The sequence below is a fragment of the Vidua chalybeata genome, chromosome 9, assembly GCF_026979565.1.
Source record: "Vidua chalybeata isolate OUT-0048 chromosome 9, bVidCha1 merged haplotype, whole genome shotgun sequence".
Lineage (NCBI taxonomy): Eukaryota > Metazoa > Chordata > Aves > Passeriformes > Viduidae > Vidua > Vidua chalybeata.
In genome coordinates, this window is record NC_071538.1 from 3805476 (window position 1) to 3828371 (window position 22896).

General features: G+C 43.1%; 1 protein-coding gene across 2 annotated transcripts in view; it reads right to left on the reverse strand.

Annotated features, from left to right (window-relative positions):
* RASAL2 (RAS protein activator like 2) overlaps positions 1–22896 on the reverse strand; it is a 163058-nt gene that overhangs the window by 26047 nt on the left and 114115 nt on the right. For both annotated transcript variants that reach the window (XM_053950712.1, XM_053950711.1), the window contains exons 4-7: positions 22108–22214; positions 10949–11058; positions 2164–2317; positions 569–667 (exon numbers count right to left, since the gene is read on the reverse strand). In XM_053950712.1, coding sequence (XP_053806687.1) covers positions 569–667; positions 2164–2317; positions 10949–11058; positions 22108–22214 — 470 coding nt within the window. The remainder of the gene's footprint in view (positions 1–568; positions 668–2163; positions 2318–10948; positions 11059–22107; positions 22215–22896) is intronic.

The following is a 22896-nucleotide window of genomic DNA, read 5'->3' on the forward strand; positions in this document are numbered from 1 at the left end:
GTATGTCAAGAGTGCTGGAATATTTTTCTTCTTCAAAATCTGTATTTGAAATGCTTTAGAAAACAAACACTCTGCACAAGAGCCTGTCCAAAGCTGCCAGACTGGTGAGGAATCCCAGAGCACTGTTAGCCTGTCCCTGGGAGGCAGGATTGCAGCTATGGAGTGACTTATCAGACATTTCCAGCTGATCTGTAACTTGATTCCCTGTCTCACTCCAGCTCCAATTGGTTTAATGTTGGTTTTTTTGAGCTCCTAGATTAAAACATGACCCTTATGAAGCCATACCCCATCTTTCCCAGGTGCATGACCTCAGAAATCCAGCCTGCATCCCAGGCTGGCTCTGGGGCAGGGATCAGGAAGCATGCTGGTGTGTATTTACTCATTAAAGGTCTGACCTACTGCACTCCCTGGAATAGCACACGGCAGCTTTAGATACACGGATGAGCGGACGGCTCCCCAGACTAAATTAATTGAGGATATATCTGTGGGAAGCCCTGGTACACTGGACTAAAATCCAATCATACCACCTCCATTCCCCCACTAATCTTATTTTTGCAGTTTCTATTACCTTCATTGGCTGCGATAGTCTGCGTATGTTTTCCATCCACCAGTCCCTCTCTGCTGCAGAGGAACAACTGAAGCATTTACTGCCCTTGGAGTAGGTTACCTGGAATGAATAAATGACAGACTGAGCTCAGGCAAGCCTAGGAGACATGAAAGAGGCTGCAAAAAGCAAGGAGGAAGATAAACAATGCTTGAGTAACAAAGTAAATATGAAAAAGGGAGGTAAAAATACAGCAGCCTAGAAGGCAGAGAGGATGAAAAGCCCACAAAATGCAGAGAGCAAAAGAAGTTTGAGGTTATATGAAACTAGAGAAACAAAAGAATTTATATAAAATTAAGAGCACCAGAGGCTCCTCTTAAAGACTTTTAAACAAAGCTTTAATCAGCTAGTTAATCTTCCTTTTTTTAAACAGTTGTTAATTGATCTGTGGCTATTAAAGCTTGCCGATTTCCCTGTTAAGGCCCAGAGCCACATGATTTGGTTACTAGAACTGACCATGCATTAGCATAAGGCAAAACACACTGGACATACAAAATATTCCCAGGAGTCCATATAGACAGTAACAGCCTAAACAAACTGAGGGAGTTGTGCTCTGCTCCAGCCCTGACAGCTCTGCTTTCCCACACCAGGGAACTGCCTGGGTTTCTTCCCCTCTTACGTGGCCTGACAAGCCTCATTTACTCTTTCCATTCATTTGTGCTCACAATTACAAAGCAGTTTGAGGCAACAGCCTCAGAGCGAAGCTGTTGCCAATGTTTTCCACCCAACTCCCCAAGCCCAAGCAAGCTGCAAAGTGCTTCCAACCAGAAGAATGAGGCTGAAGCAAACAGGAACAGTTCCTGGATGCATCATGAGGGACCAGAGCCTGATATGCTGCCAGAATTTTCCAGGTTGTAAACAGATCTTTGTTCCAGAAGTTTAGACACATCTGACTAATCCTGCTGAAGACGGAGTGACCTGCCCCTGCCACGACAGGTGACGTGGCCTCAGCTGTATCCAAACACACAGGGCTCCACTGCTGGAACTGTGATAGCAGGGCTGTGCTCACATACACAGTTTCTGCCTGTTTCTGGAGCACAGCTCGGAGCCACAGCCTGCAGCCTCTGCTGAAACAGCAAAGGGATCTTTGGATCCTGCTTCACGGTGCAATGGACACGTGCACAGCCACTGAGGCTTCTCCTTTGGCAACTTGAAAGCATTGAGCTAATGGAATGGGACTGTGACTGTAAAACTAATTTCTTGGTTAGAGTAAATTTTCTAAATTCAATTCTAGGTGAATTTGGAGAGGGTGAGCACACAGGTCATGTACATACTACGGCATATCCATTGTGCTGTATGTATCAACCACACATTTGCATGCACACTACAAATGCTTATCAAACTGAAGAGATTTTTCAATTAGAAAAAGACTTCTCTCTGTTGGCATCAGTGACTGATACCTCAAGGACTTCAAAAGTCACATGATGGCTCAACAGCCCCCACCCAAACCTCAGCAAGGCAGTGGCGGCTGCTCTGTTTTCCAGTCCCTCAGTCCTGCAGCAGCATTCCCCCAGGGTTCAGGGGGACTGGCAGCTGCTGGTTTTGGAGCCTGTCCCTACCTCAAAGCAGAAGTCTCGTCCAAGGATACTGTTGTGAAGTGGTTTGACAAAGACTGCTTCTTCTGCTGCAAAGTCCAGAGTCTCTATGGTGCTGGCTTGGTTCAGTAAAGACTCATGGGAACGGGACTCCTTCAGCTTGGGCAACTCACGTGGTCTGTAGGACAAGGAGGAAAAGAAATGTCTTTTTTTTTTTTTTTTCCTCACAGTTACCAAAAAGAGCTGGCAAGATCCCAGACAAAGCTGCAGCTTGTCTCGGTGCTTATTCAGAGCAACTTCCACAATTAGGCTGCAAACCTTATGAAAATAACATTAGGCCAGTAAGCCCAGACTCCCAAGGCAATATCCAGCCTAGGAAGTCCTTTCCCACTGACCTACAAATTATAGCTGCCAAGTTGTCAGTGAAAGAACAGCAGCAAAAAATTCAGAACTTAACTGCTGAAATTTTAAAAAAGCCCATATAGGTAGCTTTGGATGTAATACTGAAAATACTTGTTACTAGCTAGATTAGCAGACAGATGTTGTTTATTAGCAGCAAAGAGCACATGCATCCCTAAATCTGTAACCAATGGAGAATGAGGATTACTCATTAAAGCAGGTGACCCTTCACAATATACTTGATTTTTAACATACAAAGCCTTTACACTAAAGTCAAATATACAAATTCCATTTCACTACCCAATTGCTCAAATCAGTAATTTTGCATTTTCTTTTTCAGCTGCTTCTTTCATATCGAATTTCCATTTTTTTCGATACTTTCTTTCTCTTTTAACTTCTCATTGACACATACTGCTTCTCCTTTCCAGCTGCTTGTCCTGTAAATCCCTGAGCTATACCAGAGCTGAAATCTCCCAAATTCACAGCACCTTTTTATCAAGGCAGATTTCTCTTTGTCCCCACCAGTTCTTGAACACTTCTCAGAGACATTTCCCTCTCTCCACTATGCCACAGCTTTTGGCAATCAACAGTGACATTATCAAATGTGATTTAACCCTTTCTGTACCTCCCAATATGATTTGACGCAACATTTGTGCATAGTGGGGAGCTCTGCTGTCAAACAGCACTGCAAAATGTGTCCAATCTAGAAGTGATGTGGCTTCTCCTTCTGCCTCCAAACTGACACCTGCCCTGGAGGCTTCTACAACAGTCATATATCACCTGAGGCGCAGCTTGCATCTCAAGGTAAACATCATGTGCAGACACAGCTTATTTTTCCTGTGGCAGGAATTCAGACACATCCTTCACAGCTGACCAACAAGGAGGCAGAGCACAGAGTCCCAGCTTAGCAGAGAAGGAGCTGTTGAGCTGGCAGGTCTGGCTTTTGTTAAGATCTAGAAGTCCCTGTGCTCAGTGATCCCTGAAGGCGAGTCCATAAATGTGGCTGCCCATCTAGCAAGTGTGACTGGGCACAAGGAACAGATGTGGAAGTAGAGGCATCAGCTCTCTACACATCCCTCAGAGAAAGACAGTGCTCCTGTGTTCATCCTCACAGTATTTTCTCTTGGATTCAGTTCCCAGTATCAAATGGAAAAGGTTAAAAATTGTTATTTATAGAGGAAAGAAAAGCACAGCTACCTCTAACAGCTTCCCTAATTTTGAAAAGTAATTAGTTTCTGTGCACTTCCCTCACATATACAAAAAAAAAATGTTCCTCACATTCTTTATCCTTAGCAAAATCAAACTCCTCCTACCTGTGAGCAATTCTATAGGGGAACTCAGAGGCAAAAACCCCCAAACATTTGGAAAAGGCATCTTAACGAAGACTGCTTAACAAAACCTTGGGCACCACAAAAGATACAGGCAATGCAACAAGCAGAGCTCACCCAGCTGCTCTTCTGTACGGAATGAAACGCTGAAGGTATTGGAGCAGATTCACACACGATAAGATTTATGAAACAGTGAGGGATAACTTTGTTCCCATTTAATATACTGAATGACCTAAGTGCAGGCAGCAAAACCCTTTGATGGGAGAATATTCCAAAGGCACTGATTTCAGATGTAAAGCAGCAGCCCCAGTAGGAGCGTTAGCAGCGCTGTGCTTTGTTCTAACAAGTTCCAGCAGCAGCTGAACCAACGCAAACCCAAACCTCAGCCATGTATAATTGAGCACTTGCTGCAGTTAAGGTAGGGCAAGTCTAAAATAAACACACCACAATACGCCACACTTTAATGTCATCTCTGCAAAATCCTCTCTAATTTCTCCTCTCAAGAAAGCACTGCTGAGGTCACTTGGCTTCTGTCCCTGCCTCAAACTCTGAGCAATTCCTGTCCTTACAAAGTACTGAGAGCCCGCAGCCAGCGCCTGGTCAGTGGAGGAAAGCATGGAGTGAGCACGAAGAGGAGGAAGAGGAGGGAAAGAGAAATAATTACCAAAGAAAGGAGGAAAAAAAAGAAAAAAAAAAGATATGTAGCAAATTCCAGTTAAGCAGAGGCTGCACTTGGAGCAAGACAAGGCAAGCAGACCTACATGAAACAACTGTAGAGCCACTTAGCAGAGCATCTCCAGATCATAGCGGTGCCACATACCACAGCCCTTCCCTCCAAACTTCCTGCTCTCTGCTACATCTCAGACAGCAAATCCTGCCTGGAGAGGAAGAAAGGCACAAACAAATCCAAGAGGAGTTCTTCCTCAAGCCTCAGGTTACAGATTTCGGAGGAACACCGTGCCAGGCAGATAGGCTGGGGCCAGGAGAACAGCCACAGCTATGGTAAGGAAAGTTCCCTCCTTGGTGAGGAAAGTTCCCTCCCCACAGTGCCAGGAGAGGCTCCTGTCTGCTCCTGGGTTGCCAAGGCACAGCATCCCCTAAGGAGATTAGGGGGGGCTGGCAGCCAGTGGAGGCAGCAGGCGAGGGGAGGCAGGCGTGGCTAAGGTGACCTTCCCAGACAGAGAAGTTCTTCCTTGTCCTTTCCTACGAGTTTGATGAGATCCAGACATTAAAGGGCAACATGAAAGAGCAAGGAATCTTCCAAGAAGGCCTCCAAACAGCCTCTGGGAACAGGGCAGGAGCAAAGGCAGGTATGCACGGCAGATGTACTCCAAGCCTGCACATCCCATCTTGCAAGTCACACCTTTTAGGAGCATCTCTTCTGCTCCATTGCTCTTCTGACTAGTGGGCTGTGAGCATTTGGGTTTGTTGCAGAGCACCTGGAGCACTGGTAGTTTTGTTGACTCAGGGTCCCGTGGCAGACAAATGTCAGTCTGTTCCAGCAATCCTTTGAAGTTACCATATTTAAAACAGCTCAATAAACTGATGAAGTGGCTTAGAATTGGCACTTTATCTTCCATAAACATCAGAACATCCTAAAGCTGTTGATTATATGCAACCACATGCATTTACAAACACAAGTACATGCATTTGTGAGCACCACAGTATAGATTTCATCTATTGATAGATCTGCAAAGCAAATCTTTGACTTGTGCCTGTATCAGCAGCATCCCAATCAATACAGGCAATAATTATACAGAAATAATACTTCTCTGCTGCTTTAAAGCCTCATCTGATATGCTGAATCTGTAACAAGGAAAGGAAATTGCTTGCTGGCTTCCTTTTGCCATAGATGCCACTAATTCATGTCCCAGTGTCCAGCGAAGGGGCTGGATTAACAGGGTCCTTCCTGCATTATGTTAGGAAGCTACTGGGAAAATGAGTATTGCTCAGACTCTGTCAGCAGAGAGGTAATCCCAGGGAAGCAGATTACTGTAAACAGGAAGATCACACATGCAAAACGTGGGGGAGGGATTGTTTGTACAAATCTGTTTCTGTTAAACAGCTCCATTAATAACACAAATCCTGTTTTAAATTACAACTGACCTCCCATGATCAACTTTTTATCCTGTTGCTTTTTCTATGTCTGTAAACCACAGAGATTGCAAAGGAACTACACAGGAGTTCAAACACTTACCAAAGCACACAATAATTCTTATACATTCTCCATGATTTCTTTCCCAGAGGAAAAACCGACAGAAGAGGAGCATGTCAGGGAACTTTTTAAGCTTCTCACCTCTTTTCATATGTTTTGGAGTACTGGTCTTCAGAGCTGCATCACTTCCTTGTAAATCAGAGCCCAGACAATGCCCTAAACCACTGACCTGGCAGCAGCACACAACTGCCACTGAAAAAGAGCTCTCCAACCACCCCATCTTGCTGGCCCAGCCCCAAGATGACCCCTTCTCCTTGCACACCATAATTCAGTAATTTTCCCTGATAGGAAGATCTCAGTTGTAAGCTGGGAACTGGAAACCTCTGGCTTTCAGAGGCTGCCCACAGCACACAGCAGCCTATTAGCAAAGTTCTATTATAGTCTACTGGCTATAAGGCACGTAGAATAAAGGGTTAAAATCCTAATTGCTCTGATTATGAAGCTCTCCTGCTGATTTTGACCTATTTAAAAGCCAACCTACAAGGCACAAAAGACTTCCAATTACTGAGCTTACCAGGGAGAGCTCTACATTACTTGTAAAACAAGCCTGTGGACATCAATAATCTAAAAGATTTGGAAAAATTAAAAAAAAAGTTTAAAAATGAACTTTCCTTTACCAAACTGGTGTGAAAGGAAAGAACTCAGCCCAAGCACCCAGCTACAGCCAAGTCTCCAAACTGCCTTAAACCAAGCTGCTCGTCTGCATGCTTCAAATAATTCCAGCAATCCCCATGTGCTGGGAGACACTCCCCAAGAGCAGAAAGTCGAATTCAATACTTAGCCACTCGGCAAAGTCACAGGAGAGAGCCTGGACTGTAATGCAGTGAACTCTCTGCTGTTATCCCAGCTCCCAGCCCTGTGGAACGGGACCCTACCATCTCCAGCATCACCTGCAATTCACCCGTGCTCTGCCCATGCTGCAGCACCAGGTTTTTCCCTGTCCAAATGCACATTCTGTAGGCACCACACCCCTCTTCATTTTCCAACTGCCAATTATCTGAACATCCTATTACTTGGTCAACAATTCTACAAGTCTAACCAGTTTTATTATTAATTTTTTTTTTTGAAAAATCAGAAACTTAGGGTAACTTATTTATCTGCAAATTACACTCAGGTGTGATTAAATGCTGGGGATTTCTAAGTATATTATTCTAGTCTTCCACTGAGATTCTGGTCTTTTCTGGCAAGGTCTGACCCAAAGCCTCATTGTTTGACTCCTGGATTTGCAAAGCCCTTCCCTGCCTGCCTGCTCTCCCTGCAGATCACAGCTTGTCTAACAGACACCTCTCAGGGTTCAGCCAAGCAGGCTGCTGAATTTCACAGCAGGAGAGTTCTCCTCTCTCCTCCGGTCTCTGCTATTAATGCTTCCAGTTGGTTTGTTTTGATGGACCAGAAATGCTTAATTGATGCAGTTTCATTTCCCTGCTAAACTCAAGGTGAATGCTTCATGGAGGAGCCTGGGCTTTGCAGAGAAGCATCAGCCATTAAGAAAAAAGTGAGCTTGCAGGTGGGAGAGAGCAGTCCAGCACTAAGGGGAAGGTCTGTGACAAGCACTGGGGTCTTGTTCAGTTTTCAATGAAAAACCAAACAACTGCTGAAAGAACTATGTTCACCAAACCAGGAGTGAGGTGTCCCTCCAGAAACAAACCACTCCTCCCTCCCCTTTCCCTACACTCCAGTGTGCTGATAGCTACAGATATGCTGAATGAATGCAAGCTGGGAGTGAGTCAAGCCTTAATAACGCATTGTGTAACACAGATTTCCATCCTGACAGCTAAATCAGGGTGAAAATCCCCCACCCCTTTTTTCCAAAACCAGCATGAAATTAGAACGGACCTGAAAAACACGGCAGGTTTTGTTTCTATGATTTACACGACCCGCGCTATTTTCTCACTGCAAAGAGGCAAGGAGGGAGGAACAGGAACTTACCGAAAGTAGAAGAAGCTGTGGCTGAAGGAGTGGTACCGTTTGGCCATGAAGCCCAGAGCCATGGCTACCTGCTTCCCTGTGCCCTGCCGGAGCCCATTCCGAGCCCCACTACCCCTGGCTCATAATGCCATAAAATGACTTTTAGCAAAGCAGGAGGATTCCCACGTGGCTGTAAATCCCAACAGGGCAAAGCCCTCCCAGCTGTCTGCAGAGCTTTGCTGCAGTCACCGAGACCATATGCAGCAAGTCACAATCATCTTTGCTCCCCCTCTGTGAACAAAACTGTTGGTCCTCTTGGAGATACTCTCAAATTCCTGGCCACAAACTGGAAATATTAATTTGGTCTCTCCTAAGTCTTTTCTCATGCTATTTTTACATGTTTTATATATTATGGACACTGAGAAAACATTACAGATGAATGTGTGAGTTGAAAAGCTCAAAGGATGCAGGAGGAAACAGGCTGGAAAAGCTGTGAAAGATGCCACAGGAACACGGTGCCAGGTTGCCTCATGGTGAGAGCTGTTGGCAACCTGGTGAGATGCTGCACTGGCCACACATTGAAGAGCCTCATTCCCACCTGCCCTGGCTCACAAAGGAGCACAGTCCAAGTCCTGCCACATCAGTGTATTGTAAAGACAATATATTCAAGTACAAAAAACCACCAGCAAACAACCTGAGCCTGAGCACCAGGAGGGGTTTGAACTACAGACTGAGAGGTTATGGATTTATTCCTACAGGACACCTGGATGCTGATCCATGTTTCTAGAGGGGCACCAGAACTCTCTCCTCTCCCTATCCACTAACCCAGACACACTGAAATAAAGTTAAAAATCAGAAAAGCTACATTGGCCAATTTCTTTCCGCTGAAACAGAAAATCTGATTACAAAAAAATCTGCAACTCATCTCCATCCCTGCTCCCTACAGCATTCCTGACTCCTTTCTGTTTTAAATCAACTCTGAACAGATAGCATCCATCCTCTGTCATCACCTAGCACGGCATGCAATGTTACAGTATCCCAAATCTTGATGTGCACCAGGATAACTAATCTTCCTTAGTCCAGAATTTTAGAGGTATTTATCTGTAAAATCTCCACTTTCTTGTCAGGTCCCAAACACCCCATGAAAAGGCAATATGACAGCAGCCTCTATTTCCTTCTAATCCGTGCAGGGTTTTAATTTATGAAGCTGTATAATACTTTCTTTGAAGGCAGGGCTTTTGTGTTTGTCAGAGCAAGACAAGGGAGATGCTATCAGTCATGCTGGCCCTGAAAACCTGTGTAACACCATGACATCACCTAGAATCACCTGCTTGAAATGGGAAAGGCCTGACTCACCAGGGCAGGACAGGAAAGTTCTCACTGCTACAGATTGAGAGGCTCACACAGAATGGGGGAGAACAGAAGGTGAGAGAGTGGCAATTCCTTCTCATGAATTTAGAGTCAGCTCTATGTTCAATAATGCCACCATGTGATCAAGTACCTGGATTTTATGCTTTTGTGCTTTCAGGCCATCAGAAAAAATTCACATTTCATTTCAGTCTAGTTGAAAATTTGTGCCTACACTGGCAGGGAGTAGAAGGGGGTCTGCTTTTTAAAAGAAGGCAGCTTTGCTGTGTGTAACATCATGTCTTAAACCAAAGATGTAGGAATTAATTAGCTTTCCCAGAACAACAGTGCTTCCCTGACACTACAAAAGCCAAGTATCCAGCATGAGTACCAAGCTCAGGAAAGGCAACCAGATTATTTATGGCAAAGAAATTTTCGTATTACAAAAATTCAATCAAAGCTGCTTTCAAACAATGGTAAAAATAACAGGTACTCGATTACCTGGTGGCATTATTTAAGATGCTTATGCTTACTAAGTTGCTTTTATAGCCACGTTGCAACACCCTGAAAATAGAGATTTATAGGAAAACTTGCATCAAGGCAGCCTGGGTGGACTTCAGGAGCAAGGCCATCTAGATGGTTAGTCACATCTGGTAAGCAGCAGGCTTTTCTGTAACTCCTGATGTTAACAGACCTCAAACATCCACAGCCTTGCTATCTCTGTGATTTTATGGTCTGCCTTTCAGATGGAGAAGGCAGCACCATTGATTGAAGCAGCACAGCATGACAGATACAACTAATGAATTCAGCTCAGCTAAAGGAAAACAGAAAGTGCACTGAACAATGTCAAATCACAGAAGCCTGCCGTGGCCTCGAGTACAGGCCAACTTATTTTTCATTCTATCTACTTCTCCTGCTGGGTTACCGTGGAATGTAACACAGAATATGTTTAATAAAAACAATCAAGGGACTTTGCAAACAGTTAGGAAACACTGTGTGTAAGAGCCTTTGCTTGCCTCATACACAATCCATTCCCAGCCAGGTTCTCCAGCAGAAAGCTAAACAAGCAAAGATAAACCAAATGGAGCACTAAGATGGTCAGAAATTAATGAGTTTTCCAGTTTTCTGAAAAACAGATCATCTGTTCTTTGTGGTAACACTGCAATAACCAGAACACCAACACTGCAAGGGTCCTCAGTGTGCCTGAATTGCACTGCACAAATCCTGGCTGTGCCAGCACTGGTGGAACCACCCCACTCACACCAACACAACTCCTCATCTCACTACAGCACTGGCCTGCAGCAAGGCAAATTTCTCTCCAGCTGATCAATCCCATGGTTTTGTATCATAAAATTGGAAGTCTGCAGCTTATTTGAAACAGATGCAGGAAAAGGTACTGGAGTCCATCTGCTTAACCTGAGCTTTTTGACAGCTGTGAACAGCAGCAGTTTCCCATCCTGTATCAGCAGCACACTGCACACTAAACTTCTGACATGCCAGAAGCAGCCCCACAACCCCACCCCATGCCAGCTGGACAATAAATCCCCTTATCCCCTTCTTGGCTCTCCTCCCTGAGTGCACTCCCGTGCTGGGTGTCAGCCCTGCACCTTACCTGTCCTCGGAACTGTTGGGAGAGGGCAGACGGAAACTTATGTTCCTGTCCAGCTTGGACTGACTCTTTGTCCTCTTGATGGATCCTTTCAGGCGCTTACTGAAGAAGCCCTAAAATGAGAAGGTGCAGAAGTGAAACAGGGAAACTGATGCCAGTAATGAATCACTCAATGCACTGCCACTGAGTCCTAACACAGAGGTTTGATGCCAGTCACAGGACGGGCTGGACTGGGATTGCTCTGAGCAGGAAGAAAGGCAGGGCTGGATTGTCAGTGACAGCTCCAGGAGGTGAGAGCCTCAATTGCAATAATTAGCAGTACTCACATTACTGGGGCACTTCAATGGATTCCAACTATTATACAAGAGACCCAAACCCCACAATTATAATTTAAAAAAGAGCAATCTTCAATATCAGTATTTGTTCCTACTTCCCCTCTACATGCCATATTTTTAATTCTTGGTCAGCTTAAAAGTACAGAGCTCTTATATTATGAGCTTCTATTGAGCCCACAATTGCAGCCAAGTTTGCCTTTTTAATTGAGATATAGCATATTATATCTTAAAATAATTCATAATTTCAATAATCTGGCTAGCCAGAATAGAAAATTTCAATAATCTGGCTAGCCAGAATAGAAAATTTCAAAGCATTTCACACACCAGTGGCTTCAGATATCAGTTATAATACTGGTAAGAAGCAAAGCTCAATCCAAAAATCTTCTTAGGATCTAAAAATAAAATAAATTTTCAAAGAATCTATCTTTAAACTACAGTTGTTCACCCAACAATCACAGCCCAAAGCCATGTTAGTTGGAGGGGGCCTCTGGGATCATCTCCTGCTCGATGGGGGTGCTGCCAACACTAGGTCAGCCTAATTCTGATTTGGTCTAGCCAAGTACTGAAAACCTCTGGAGTCAGAGAGAACAAAGGAAGGGGAATCTGCTTTCTGCATCTGAAAGCAGTGCTACAATTAAGACTGCTCTTCAGTTTCAGTTTCTGAGCCAGAGGCTCCTCAGGGGTGAAAGCTGCTACATTCTCCTGATAAAATGGATAAGAAAAGGCCTGATATCTAAATACTGACACCCCCCCCCCAAAAAAAACAAAACCAAAAAACCAACCAACCAAAAAAACTCAAACCAAAAAAACCCACAAAAAACAAACCTCACAAATGTATACAATGTGCTGAGGGAAAAGGTACTGTCAAAAGGGAAGAAGTGTTTTCAGCTGTGTGTGCCACAGCACACCCATGATGCTGCAATTCTCTTGGTCCTAGTATTGAAAAAGTGCCTTTGAAAAAACCCTGTAATCAATAGATGCTCCTGGGCTTCTCTTGGGGCAGTTGCTGGAATTCAAGTAGAGGATGTACAGCACTTTCAAAGGCACTTGTGCATATTCTGACCTCTCAGAATAAAAGGTAACAAACCCAGCCACAGGGATTAAGATCTGGTGGACCCTGGCTTCAGTCCAGTACCTCTCAGTCTACTCCAACTGCAAACATGAAATATCATGGCTTTCTCCCCTTAAGGGCAAATAAGACAAAGCTGACCCAATTCAGCAGGGGTCCAGAAGTATTTATATTGCATAATTCCAAATCTCACTCAGAGAAGGATGGTGAATATTCATTTTTGTGTGCATGTACAGTTTGAAATTGGTATTGCTTTAACATGGAACATGCTCTTGGTTTAATTGAACATAATCTATACCCCAATGAAACAAATGTTCTATTTGGGGTTGAATAAGGCTAGCCAGAGTTGACTATACAAAAAACAAACAAACAAAGCACAGGGTAAGAATATATTTAAAGACAAAAATTTATTCAAACAAAGGTTGCTTATTGGTCATCCTCAAGAGTTGAAAACATTTGCAATATTTGCTCTGTGCTGGCAGTTCATGCAGGGGCAGTGCTTACAGATGGACAACCTGGGAGCAGCATGAAAAATTCACACATGCCAGAACTGAGCAGAGTTTTTTGATTTCCATTTGCCAAAGGAAATGCTTTTAAATACTGAACGCAGATAGAAAAAAGATGTAGCGATGAAAAATAAACTTCTATCTGCAACAATACCATCTAACTGAAAGTTTTATTTCCTTTTAGTCCTATAGACAAGACATCCCTGCCAATGTTTATAAAGTGGCTTGCACCATTAAAAAGACAAAAACACCTTTACTGCTATTTTATTTTCTAGGTATTTCTCCTAAATACTTATTTCAACACAAAAGAGACTCTTGTTTGGTTCTTATATCTAAATGTAATGGAGTGTCTGAGTTTTAAGAATCATCATAGAACGTCTTTAAAAACAGTGAGAATTCTACTGCTTAAATAAACACCCTCAGACAAAAAGATGTAAATTATTACCCAACTGCCTGCATTGATGAGACTATGTTCTTAATCAAAAAAGTACAAAATACTTGGTAGGATAAACTAGCTAGGATGAAATTTGAAAAGAGACAGATTTGAGGTTCACACTTAATGAAATGGAGCTCAGTACAAGTTACCCTCAGAATCACAGGTTCAGGGAAACAGGGATGGAAAAGAGAGATGGGGAGAGAGAGTGATGGTGCACAACCACACACACAGTCAGGAATAGGTCAGGGCAGGTTTGTCACCTCATCCAAAAGCATCAAACACTGGCCTAAGAAAACCCAATGATAACAACCTCTAAAAATAATTCAATCCCACTGAGAATTCTATTCATCTCATTTGGAAGTTAAGCCACTCGACTCTCCCGCTCTGCCAAGAAGCAATCTCCACAGGAGAAAGGATAATTCAGCAAGCTGTTGGAAACTCCCCTGTCAGAATCACCCCCAGATTGGGGTGACCCCGGGAGGTGGTAAAGTCTCTCTTCCAACCTGTGCCTTCAAAGAAAGACTCAGTAGTCCTCAGTCGTCTGGTCTCAAGGCAGTTTATTGCACGTTATCTCAAGGCACACACACTCCCGGCATTCTCTCTGACTCCTTTTTCCTCTGCATCTCTCTCCGTCTCCCTTGCCCAAGGGGCTGGTGCCATCTTTCATATCACACATTACCTATTAAATGTTTATAGTTTTCCCCCAATGCCTATCACCTATATTGAACAGTGACTTTCTACTCTAAACCAATCTGTGAGTGCCAACATCACCAAGAACATGGGGGATAGGAAAGAGAAAGAAGGAGGACAGGGCACGCCCAAATCCCTCCATCTTAGAACTTCTGACCCCCATGTACAAAACTCAGACCCCTCTGTACAAGGCCTAAAGCCCCCCTGTACAGCACTCAAAAATCCTACCTTTTACTCTGTGATTACTTCTATTATAATATCTGAACTTTTGTGATTTCTTGTTCTTCCTGCAAAGTTGGTAAATTGTTCCATGGGTCAAACTCAAAACCACAGGGGTTTCTGGCCGCCTGCCAGGGTCTCAGAGGCTTCTGCCCTGGGCCCAGAACATCCAAGAGTGTCTGAGGGACACCTTGGGTTCCGACACTTCCCCTCATAGCTGCACAGGGAAAGCACGGAAACTCTCACCCCCAAGTATTTCCAACTCAGAGGTGGTGGTTGTTGAGGGCAGTTTTGGCTTTAGGAAAAGGCCAAAGATGCCAACTGGCTGTTTGTCCTTAACCTGAGCAGAGCAGCACAGGAACTGTCTGACTCAGCCTAAGTATGAGCTACTCAACTCCTGAACTGCTGCTCCCTATGGACATGATAATTCTCCACTCCAGGGAAAGCAGCCCATGCATAATAAATAATGATTGTCCTGACTGTTTGGAAAGGGAAATGTGAATTCAGCCATGAACAAATGAAACCATGTATAACCATAACACAAATCAGCCAATATCGATAAAATGCAATGGTATCAGTGGAAGTTTCAAAGCACTAAAAGTAGTGTAAAATGGGCAACAAAAAAGGTGCCTCTTACACACAGTGTTGTTACCTACATCAGGTCTTTCTGGGGACAAACACACTGCATCTGAGCCTTGCAATGCATCTTGAACATCTGTAATTCTTGATGAGGAGCACCAATGCATTATTAATAACACCAGGTGGGTAACTTCATTTAAAGAGCCATGAAACTCATCTTCTGTGAGAGGAAGGACTGGATGGGTACAAAGATAACCCTCAAGTGACTGTGGATGACAGAAGAACTGCCTCCTCACTAATGTGCGTGGTGAGGACATGAAGCATTTTATTCCTTAAGCTGCTCACAAGCAGCTATCAAGGAAAAAAATAGTGTCAGAGCCAAGTGAAAACACTGTCCTGTGCCAGTAATGTCGTAAAGCTATGGGAAGGCAAAGAAGCAGGGGAAGATGGCCAGGTGGTAAAATGGAAAGATCTAACTGGAAAGATATTCCAGGAATGAGCAGCAAAATGGTGAAGTTTACTATTCCTTGCAGAATAACAGCAAAAGGCCAATTTATCTAGCAAGGAGGTGAAGTTTGCTTATGAGCCCAGTAACACCCAGTATTAAAATATTAGCAGTGACTCCCTTTGAAAAGACTCTGAACCACTCATACAGTAGAAAAGCAGATGAAACAACCCTAGATATACTTTGGAGGTGATATACAGAACAAGACAGCGACCTACAACAGCCACGTTCCACCATCTACTCGTCAAAAAACCTGGCACTACATCACTGAAGAAGAGGTTTCTGCACAGGCACAAAACAATAAAAAGCATGTTTGAATGTCCAAACAGAGGATAAAGCCCAATAAAAGCAGAGTGGTGTTATGTAAATCTGCCGTAGCTTTCACACTAATGCATCACTCTTCTGATTTTCTCATCTCAGCAAGAAAGCTAGAACAAAACAGAACTCCAGAAGTATAAACTGATTAAAGGCAGACAAGAGGGGCATTTACAAATTATATATTTTAAAGACCAACTATTTATTTTAGGAACAAAGGCAAGACAGGATTACAGATGTATAAAACAAATAGAATGGAAATTACCTAAGCTCCTCATGCACCCTGTTACATAAGAAAACCAAAGGGCAATTTAAAATGAGAGGCAGCACGTTTCGCTGATTGTCAGGAGACTTTTCCTAATGCTATCTATAAATGAGCCCATCCAATTCACCACCACAAGATATTATACAGACAACATTTTTTTCAGCAAGATTAAAAAAGGATTATGTGTTTATATAAGGAAGAATAACATATGTAGCTGAATTAGTCAGGTTTAAAAATAACAAGAGTGAGCAATAATCATGCTTCAGGACACAAGCTGATCAACAGCAAGGATCAGGAAAGATATTTTTCCCCTGATGGGACAGCACTGCAGATTTGGCCAGATAACAATTTCAACTTTCCAATGAAAGATGGTCTACAGCCACAGGAGGGATGCAGTATAGGAGGAACAAGTTTAGGAACAGTAATAAGAAACCCAAGGAAATGCAGAGGATACTGTAACAAGGGTACATTGATAATACACCTGTTAATAAAATGCATCGTAGGATTGCGTGCACTCTGCATGATATGCAGCCAAAAGTCCTGCAGGAGTCGAATTTCCAAGTCATATATAATTATTTATATTATACTGAAAATTATACTGAAAAAAGGATGAAGAAGCAAGAGCTACCTGATAGCCAAGAGGGCCACATCAGCTTTTCAGATCCCAGTTCAGCAAGGTGTTTAGCATGGACACAACTGGGAGCAGCACCTGGCTGTCCTTGTGGGAGCTGCCCACAGCAGGAACAGCAGATGGAAGGAGCATCCTAAAAAGCTCCTATCCAGGAATTAAGGAATAAAGGTAAAAAGGATGTCTGGAGAACAACTAAACAACAGTGAAAAAAAAATAGCATGATAAGAAAACAGGTCACCTGAGCCTGTCAGGAAGGACAGGCAATGATTTCCTGACCCTGGCTCTTTCCCTGGCATGCAGCCAGTAATCAGCCCAACACTTCAGAACATCTCTTGATAACACAGCACACATGCCAATTACAAAAAAGTTATTAAAAATTAGCTTTGTTAAAGCTCGTAACATGAACCTGAGGAATGGCTGCAGGAATATCTAAAAAGAGTAATTACAACAAGTGATAAGGTATCAAGGTAGAAGAAAGGGTCCAATGGGATGTGGTGGGGATAGTGGCCTGACTGCTTCTGCTTAACATCCTTGTTAATCATCCGGAAGAAAAATTAAACAGCACATTAATTACACTGAGCTATATTAAATTAAGAGGTGAAGTGGGGGCCAGGGTGGACAGAGAAATAACACAAAGGGTTAGGAGCAATTAGAAACTGGTAACACACATTCCTGTGAACTTCAGAACCAGAACTTGGAGAATCAATTGAAGGGAATTAAAAATACAAGAGCAAGAAAAGTGATAAAAGGGCCAGAAGGATTCATTTGCAGAGGATGCATTAATTAAACTTTGCATAACTTGACTAAGTCATGATTTGGAGGTGAAGAATAAAATGAGTCGGCGCATATTTACATACTACTAAGCGAAGGACAAGTGGAATGTGAGGAGTGCTTAAAGCTATGTACTTTCATAGCTCCCCTACATTAACTAGGGAATAAAAGGAATTGGATAAAGTCAGGTTTACACCAAACATGAGAATAATGTTCATGCTGTTGAGGTCCACCAGACAGAGTCAGAGCCCGGATATCCCCATCATCTGATCCAACACTAAAGTTTGTTGTAATGAACAAATCTGCTGTGGCAGCAAGACACTGTGAAAGTTACAGAGCCTATGAGCAGCACTATCCCAGAATAAAGATACGGATGAAAGTGTGGTGAGCACCCTGGAGACAGTCAGTCACCCATTTATGCTTTCTGACACAGAATTCATGCAATAGCCAGCATATCTAAGGCATTACAGCACAGGCAAGTGATAAAAACTGGAGAAGATTTAAACAAACATGTCACAAAAAGTAACGAGTAGAAAGTGGAAGGAAAAATATAAATTTCTATTGAGGGGACAGATTTGAGCACAGCGTTCTTCATGGGGGATGCTGTGGTGCCTCACACTAATGCAAACCAACAATTCCATCTCTGCATTGGTGTTGATGCAGAATTAAAAATATGTATTTGTATGCCACGGGGTCACATGCGCAGCACAGCTCAGACTTGTCCTACCCTGGCAGCACAGCAGGAGCGGAGCAGTGCTCTGGAGAAGCAACAATCTTGCTGACTGCATAAAAGATGAGGCTGGGCAGCCACGAGATCTCATCAAGCTTTGACCTTCACTCAGGCTGGCTGCATTGTCTTCTGTTCCATTTAGCAGTACTCTTAAAGAGCAAAGAGGCAGACAGCACTTCTATAGATCCAATTATACCCTCAGCCAGAAACAAACCAAGGAAGGCAATCTGCAAGTATCCTACATCAGGGCTCCTATAAAAATAATTTTATTACTTCAAGGATTGTGCTCTGGCTTTCCTGTCTCATTCACACTTGTTCCTTTGCCTCTTTCTCATCTTTCTTTCCCCATTAGCCAGCAGAGATGGATGAATCATATAATTTCTAATAACAACTCTGAGCCAAAACTGGAGAGCGCAGCGAGAGTCTGAAGGGTGAGTTTAGATATCCCTCTCCATCCTCTCACTGCAGGAGGTCTGAGGATGTGGATCGTCCCATATTTACCCAATTCCAACTGCAGAGCAATGAGGGAATGTGTCAGGCTGCAGCAGTGCTGCTGGGGCTCCACAGTGCCACAGTAGGGGACGGGATGCACGGAGACCGAGGCGCTGCCAGGACACGGTGTGTGTGGGAAGGGAAAAGCTGTTTTCTCGCCCACCTATGCGTCACAGTGCCTACTTGGAGCCAGTTCCCTCTGCCTCCCTATTTGTTCAGTCAAGTAATATCCATTATTAAAAATATGACTTTTTCTATATATGTATCTATAAACAGCACACATCTGTCTATATGTGAGTAGACACATTTCTTCATCTCCATTTTGCTAACTCCTGTGCCCTTCCCTTCTCTCTCATTATTTCTTCCTGACACACCTGGAAATAATCAAATTTCAATGTATACAGCTGAAATTAGATGGAGACTAATTTTTCAAGTGCAGACAATTTGGGGTAATGGGGAAGAAAAAGAAAGGACAAGCACCAAGAGCTCTTCTCTCTGTATGTGTTGTGCAGCGTCAGCATTTGCAGAATCACTCTTTACTCCCCTTGGTGGGAGATAACCAGAACAATTCATGGAATCACAGAATGGTTTGGCTTGGGAAGGATCTTAAAGATCATCTCATTCCAACCCCCTGCCATAGGCAGGGACACCTTCCACTACCCCAAGTTGCTCAGAGCTCCATCCAGCCTAGCCTTGGACACTGGCAGGGATGCGGCAGCCACAGCTTTTCTGGGCAACCTGCGCCAGGACCTCACCACCCTCACAAACACAAAGGACATGCTGGTCCATGTAGTGGCTCATCCTAGGAAAGAGCGTAACTACTGAAATTCTGCTTTTCACACACTAGTCAATTTAAATATACATATTTTCCTCCAGTGCCCATGCAGGAGGTAAAAAGGCAAATTTTCCAAACTTTACGGATCAGCCCTTAAAAAGAAATCCCTCATTGACCACCACCACTGAAGAGACTACTTAAAAAATGCATTGTCAAGGAAATGTTTGCTTAAAGGCAATGATGCTGTTATGAATCAAAATTCCAGATGCTAAAGCAATGCCAATTAGCAGTATTAAAAAAACAGATGCCTTGTTCTGAGTGAGTACCACTGCCTGTGCTTGAAAGGAAAAAGCCTGCACAGAACATGCTGGAAACTACTGTCCTATTGAGAAGACAGCTTTTAAATAGCTGTTCTGAGAGACAAACTTAAAAAGCTGTAAAAGCAACTTATTATGAAAGTCTCAGCATAATTTTCCATCAGGATGGAAGAAGGTTAAGCTGTCCCCTGCCTTAAGCTGCTTTCTGTTAGAAATCCAAGCAGTGAGTAGACGAGGTATGGCACAGAGTCAGGGCCACGGGAAGAATCACTGAGACAGCACTATGCTGCAGCTGCCCGTAGCCCTCCAACCTCCACTGTAGGTGACAAAGTCTGGAAAAACAAAAAAGCAAGTCCTCTTACTGTTAATCTCCTTTATATGCAGAATAAATCCCTGTCAACTAGGGCCAACCTCCCAGACACAAATTTGAAGCCATCTTTTGCATCCTTCACTTGCAGTTCTTCTCAGATCAGTGATCCAAGGCTGAGACTTTCACGAAGCGCCCAAGTCACCTTTCCTCCTTCTGAGAGCTGGGAAATTCTTATTATCAGTCAAAGGCAGGAACACGATTCCTCCCCATGTTCTCAGCCACCTATTAGATGTGTGCCAATCTACCAAGTTAACAGTGTGTTTAGTTTCAGCAGTTTTGGCTTGAGCTCATCTGTATTGTTAAGAAAGCTGACTTCTAATTGCAGCTTGCTCTTTTAAACGGCTCACAAGCAGCCATGCTTTAAAACAGGGTGATCTCAGCCCCCGCTTAGGAGTAACAGGGTATAAATGGGTTACTCAGAACAAAACCTTCAAAGCCAGAAGCCTTGTCCCCATGAGGAGGACAGGAGGGTGCATTATGCTCCTGGGTGTACAGGTGGTCAGTCAGACAAAGCAGCAGAATCCAGCTCCACGTGGCACAAATAGCTTCTAGCTCTCTGCTGGTTTATGCCCAAGAAAAGCAGCCAGGTACTGCTTCCTGAGCTTATTTGCCAGAGTCCTAAAAGCCCAACACACCACCAGGGGAAATGAGAAACATTCTGCAGGGCTCTTATTTTAAAAGGGAGCAGGAGCTATGAAGAATAAGGGAACTATTAGAGAAGAATTAGAGAAGCATTAAAACATTACTTAAGAGATAGGATAATAATTAAAAGGAATGGTACAAAAATGAGGAAAAAAGGAGGCATATAAAATAAACAATACAGATAGTCATCAAACACTTCTGGTACACAGCTTGCAGTTGTTAGATAAAGGCTACTACAAAGCACGTATACATCTGAAGGCTTGGGCTATTACTTATAGATGAAGGCAAAGAAAACAGAATTTCTTATAAATGAAGACATGGATAGGACTTTTGAAGGCTCTCAGAGTTCAGAAATCTTCCTGGAACTCTGTGGATCATGGACTTGGTATCAAATTCTCAGAACTTGACGTAACAGAATATTCTTGTATCAACTTCACATACAACTAGACCAAGGCCCTTCTTTCCCAAGTACCATCCAGAAAACAGATCTCTGAAGTGACAGAGGATCATTCATAGGACACAGAATAGCTCAGGTGGGAAAGCACCTCTCAAGATTGTCTAGTCCCTTCCAATCTGTGTTATTCTATGATTCTGGGAAGGGCCCAAGTAAGGATACCCACTATAGTCACTGCTTCCTTGGTCCCTTTCTGTATTCCAATATATCATGAATTCACAGGTTGCTTTAAACACCATGTATTCTATACACTCTGACCAACCTTAATCCTTGAATAGTTTAAATAACTCTCATTAAATCTTTTGGCTGTTTTTTAAATTTTATTTTCAAAATGATACAATGCAAGACTTAATCTGAAGTATTACGTGCCAAAAGTATAGGAGGGCATGAGAACATTCACAATATTCAAGTTAGAAATTTTAAAACATTGTTGAAAATTACTGGGCACCTCATTTTAACTTGATGATTTGTCCTCAGTCTAATAATAGAAATGCCTTTGTGCTCCTGGACACACTGACCAAAGACTGCCCAAGCAAAATCCAGGCTGTAGCTGAACAACTCTCATGCAGACTCACAGCCAACCAAACTCAGGACAAAACCCAAGGAGCTCAAGAGGAATTAACACACCTGCAGAAATTTCATCAGCTTCTGAATAAAGTATAAAACCATTTCGATTTTCTATGTACTTCACTGGCAAGAGGGAAAAATAACATGCTATCACCAACTTAAAGGAACTTGTTTCCTTGTCAAGATTGAGTATGGAATGCAATCCCTGGAGGCGACTTCAGAAGTATTTATATAGGTCGCTGCCTACATTAACACTGATGTTTCTCTATCTGCAACTTTACATCAAGGCAATGAAAAGGAGCAAGTTAGGGATATACCAGGAATCTTACTGATAATATATGACACTTGATAGCAAAACCTCTTGGTCAACTGGAAATATTAACCAAATATTCCTCTGCCCCCAGGCTCCCCCAGCCTGGCTGTACACTGTGATATTTGAATTCCTCCTCCCATCCAATGAGACAAAAGCCCCTTTGCAGGGAAGGCACACTTACTGGTACTCTGAAAGGAGAAGTGTTCGGAACATCCATGGAGGTGGTTTTCTCAGAGGTGCTGGTCCCCGAGATGCTCCGTCTGCGAGGAGATCTCTCTGCTGGGACCTCTGAGGAAGAGAAGAAGAAGGTGGTGAATGGGTGCCCGGGGGTGGTGAATGATCAGGCTTTGTGCTCTTTAGGAGAGAAGCCTCGGGAAAGTTTTGAGTGCATTGCTAAACTGCTGAATTAACCCACCTCTATTTACCTGTATCTTATTCACTTACTAACCTACAATGGCATTTTCACTGGCAGATTCAAGGTTGTGAATCTGATTTGACTGTGGGAGGTTAAAATAAAAAGTGCTGGTAAAGATCAATACCTGGACATACTTAATATTATGTTACTGTTTGAGAGACAGTATTCAGAGAACTTAAATCTATTTCAGTTTAGATTTAATTTTTTTATGTAAGCAGTGCAGTAATTAAGAGATAACTACAATCAAGACCCAGGGAAGCTCAGTTTTAGTCCCAGCTGAATGTAATTCGGCAAAGGTCAAAGTTCGGTGATGTATGATCCCACTACTTGCTCAAAGCATGCAGCCAGCAGAAGACTTGTAAGTGCCTGGATAATATGACATATATATCTCTGCAGATAAAAAAAAAAAAATAGGTCAACTTCTCCTCGTTCTGGCAGTATGACCTTACTAAGACATGACTTTGGCATCTTAAATCCATGCAGACTGATCTGATGAGCACGAATATTCATAAAAGCTGCACTGATGTCTTTGACTAGTACAAATACTGGAATAAT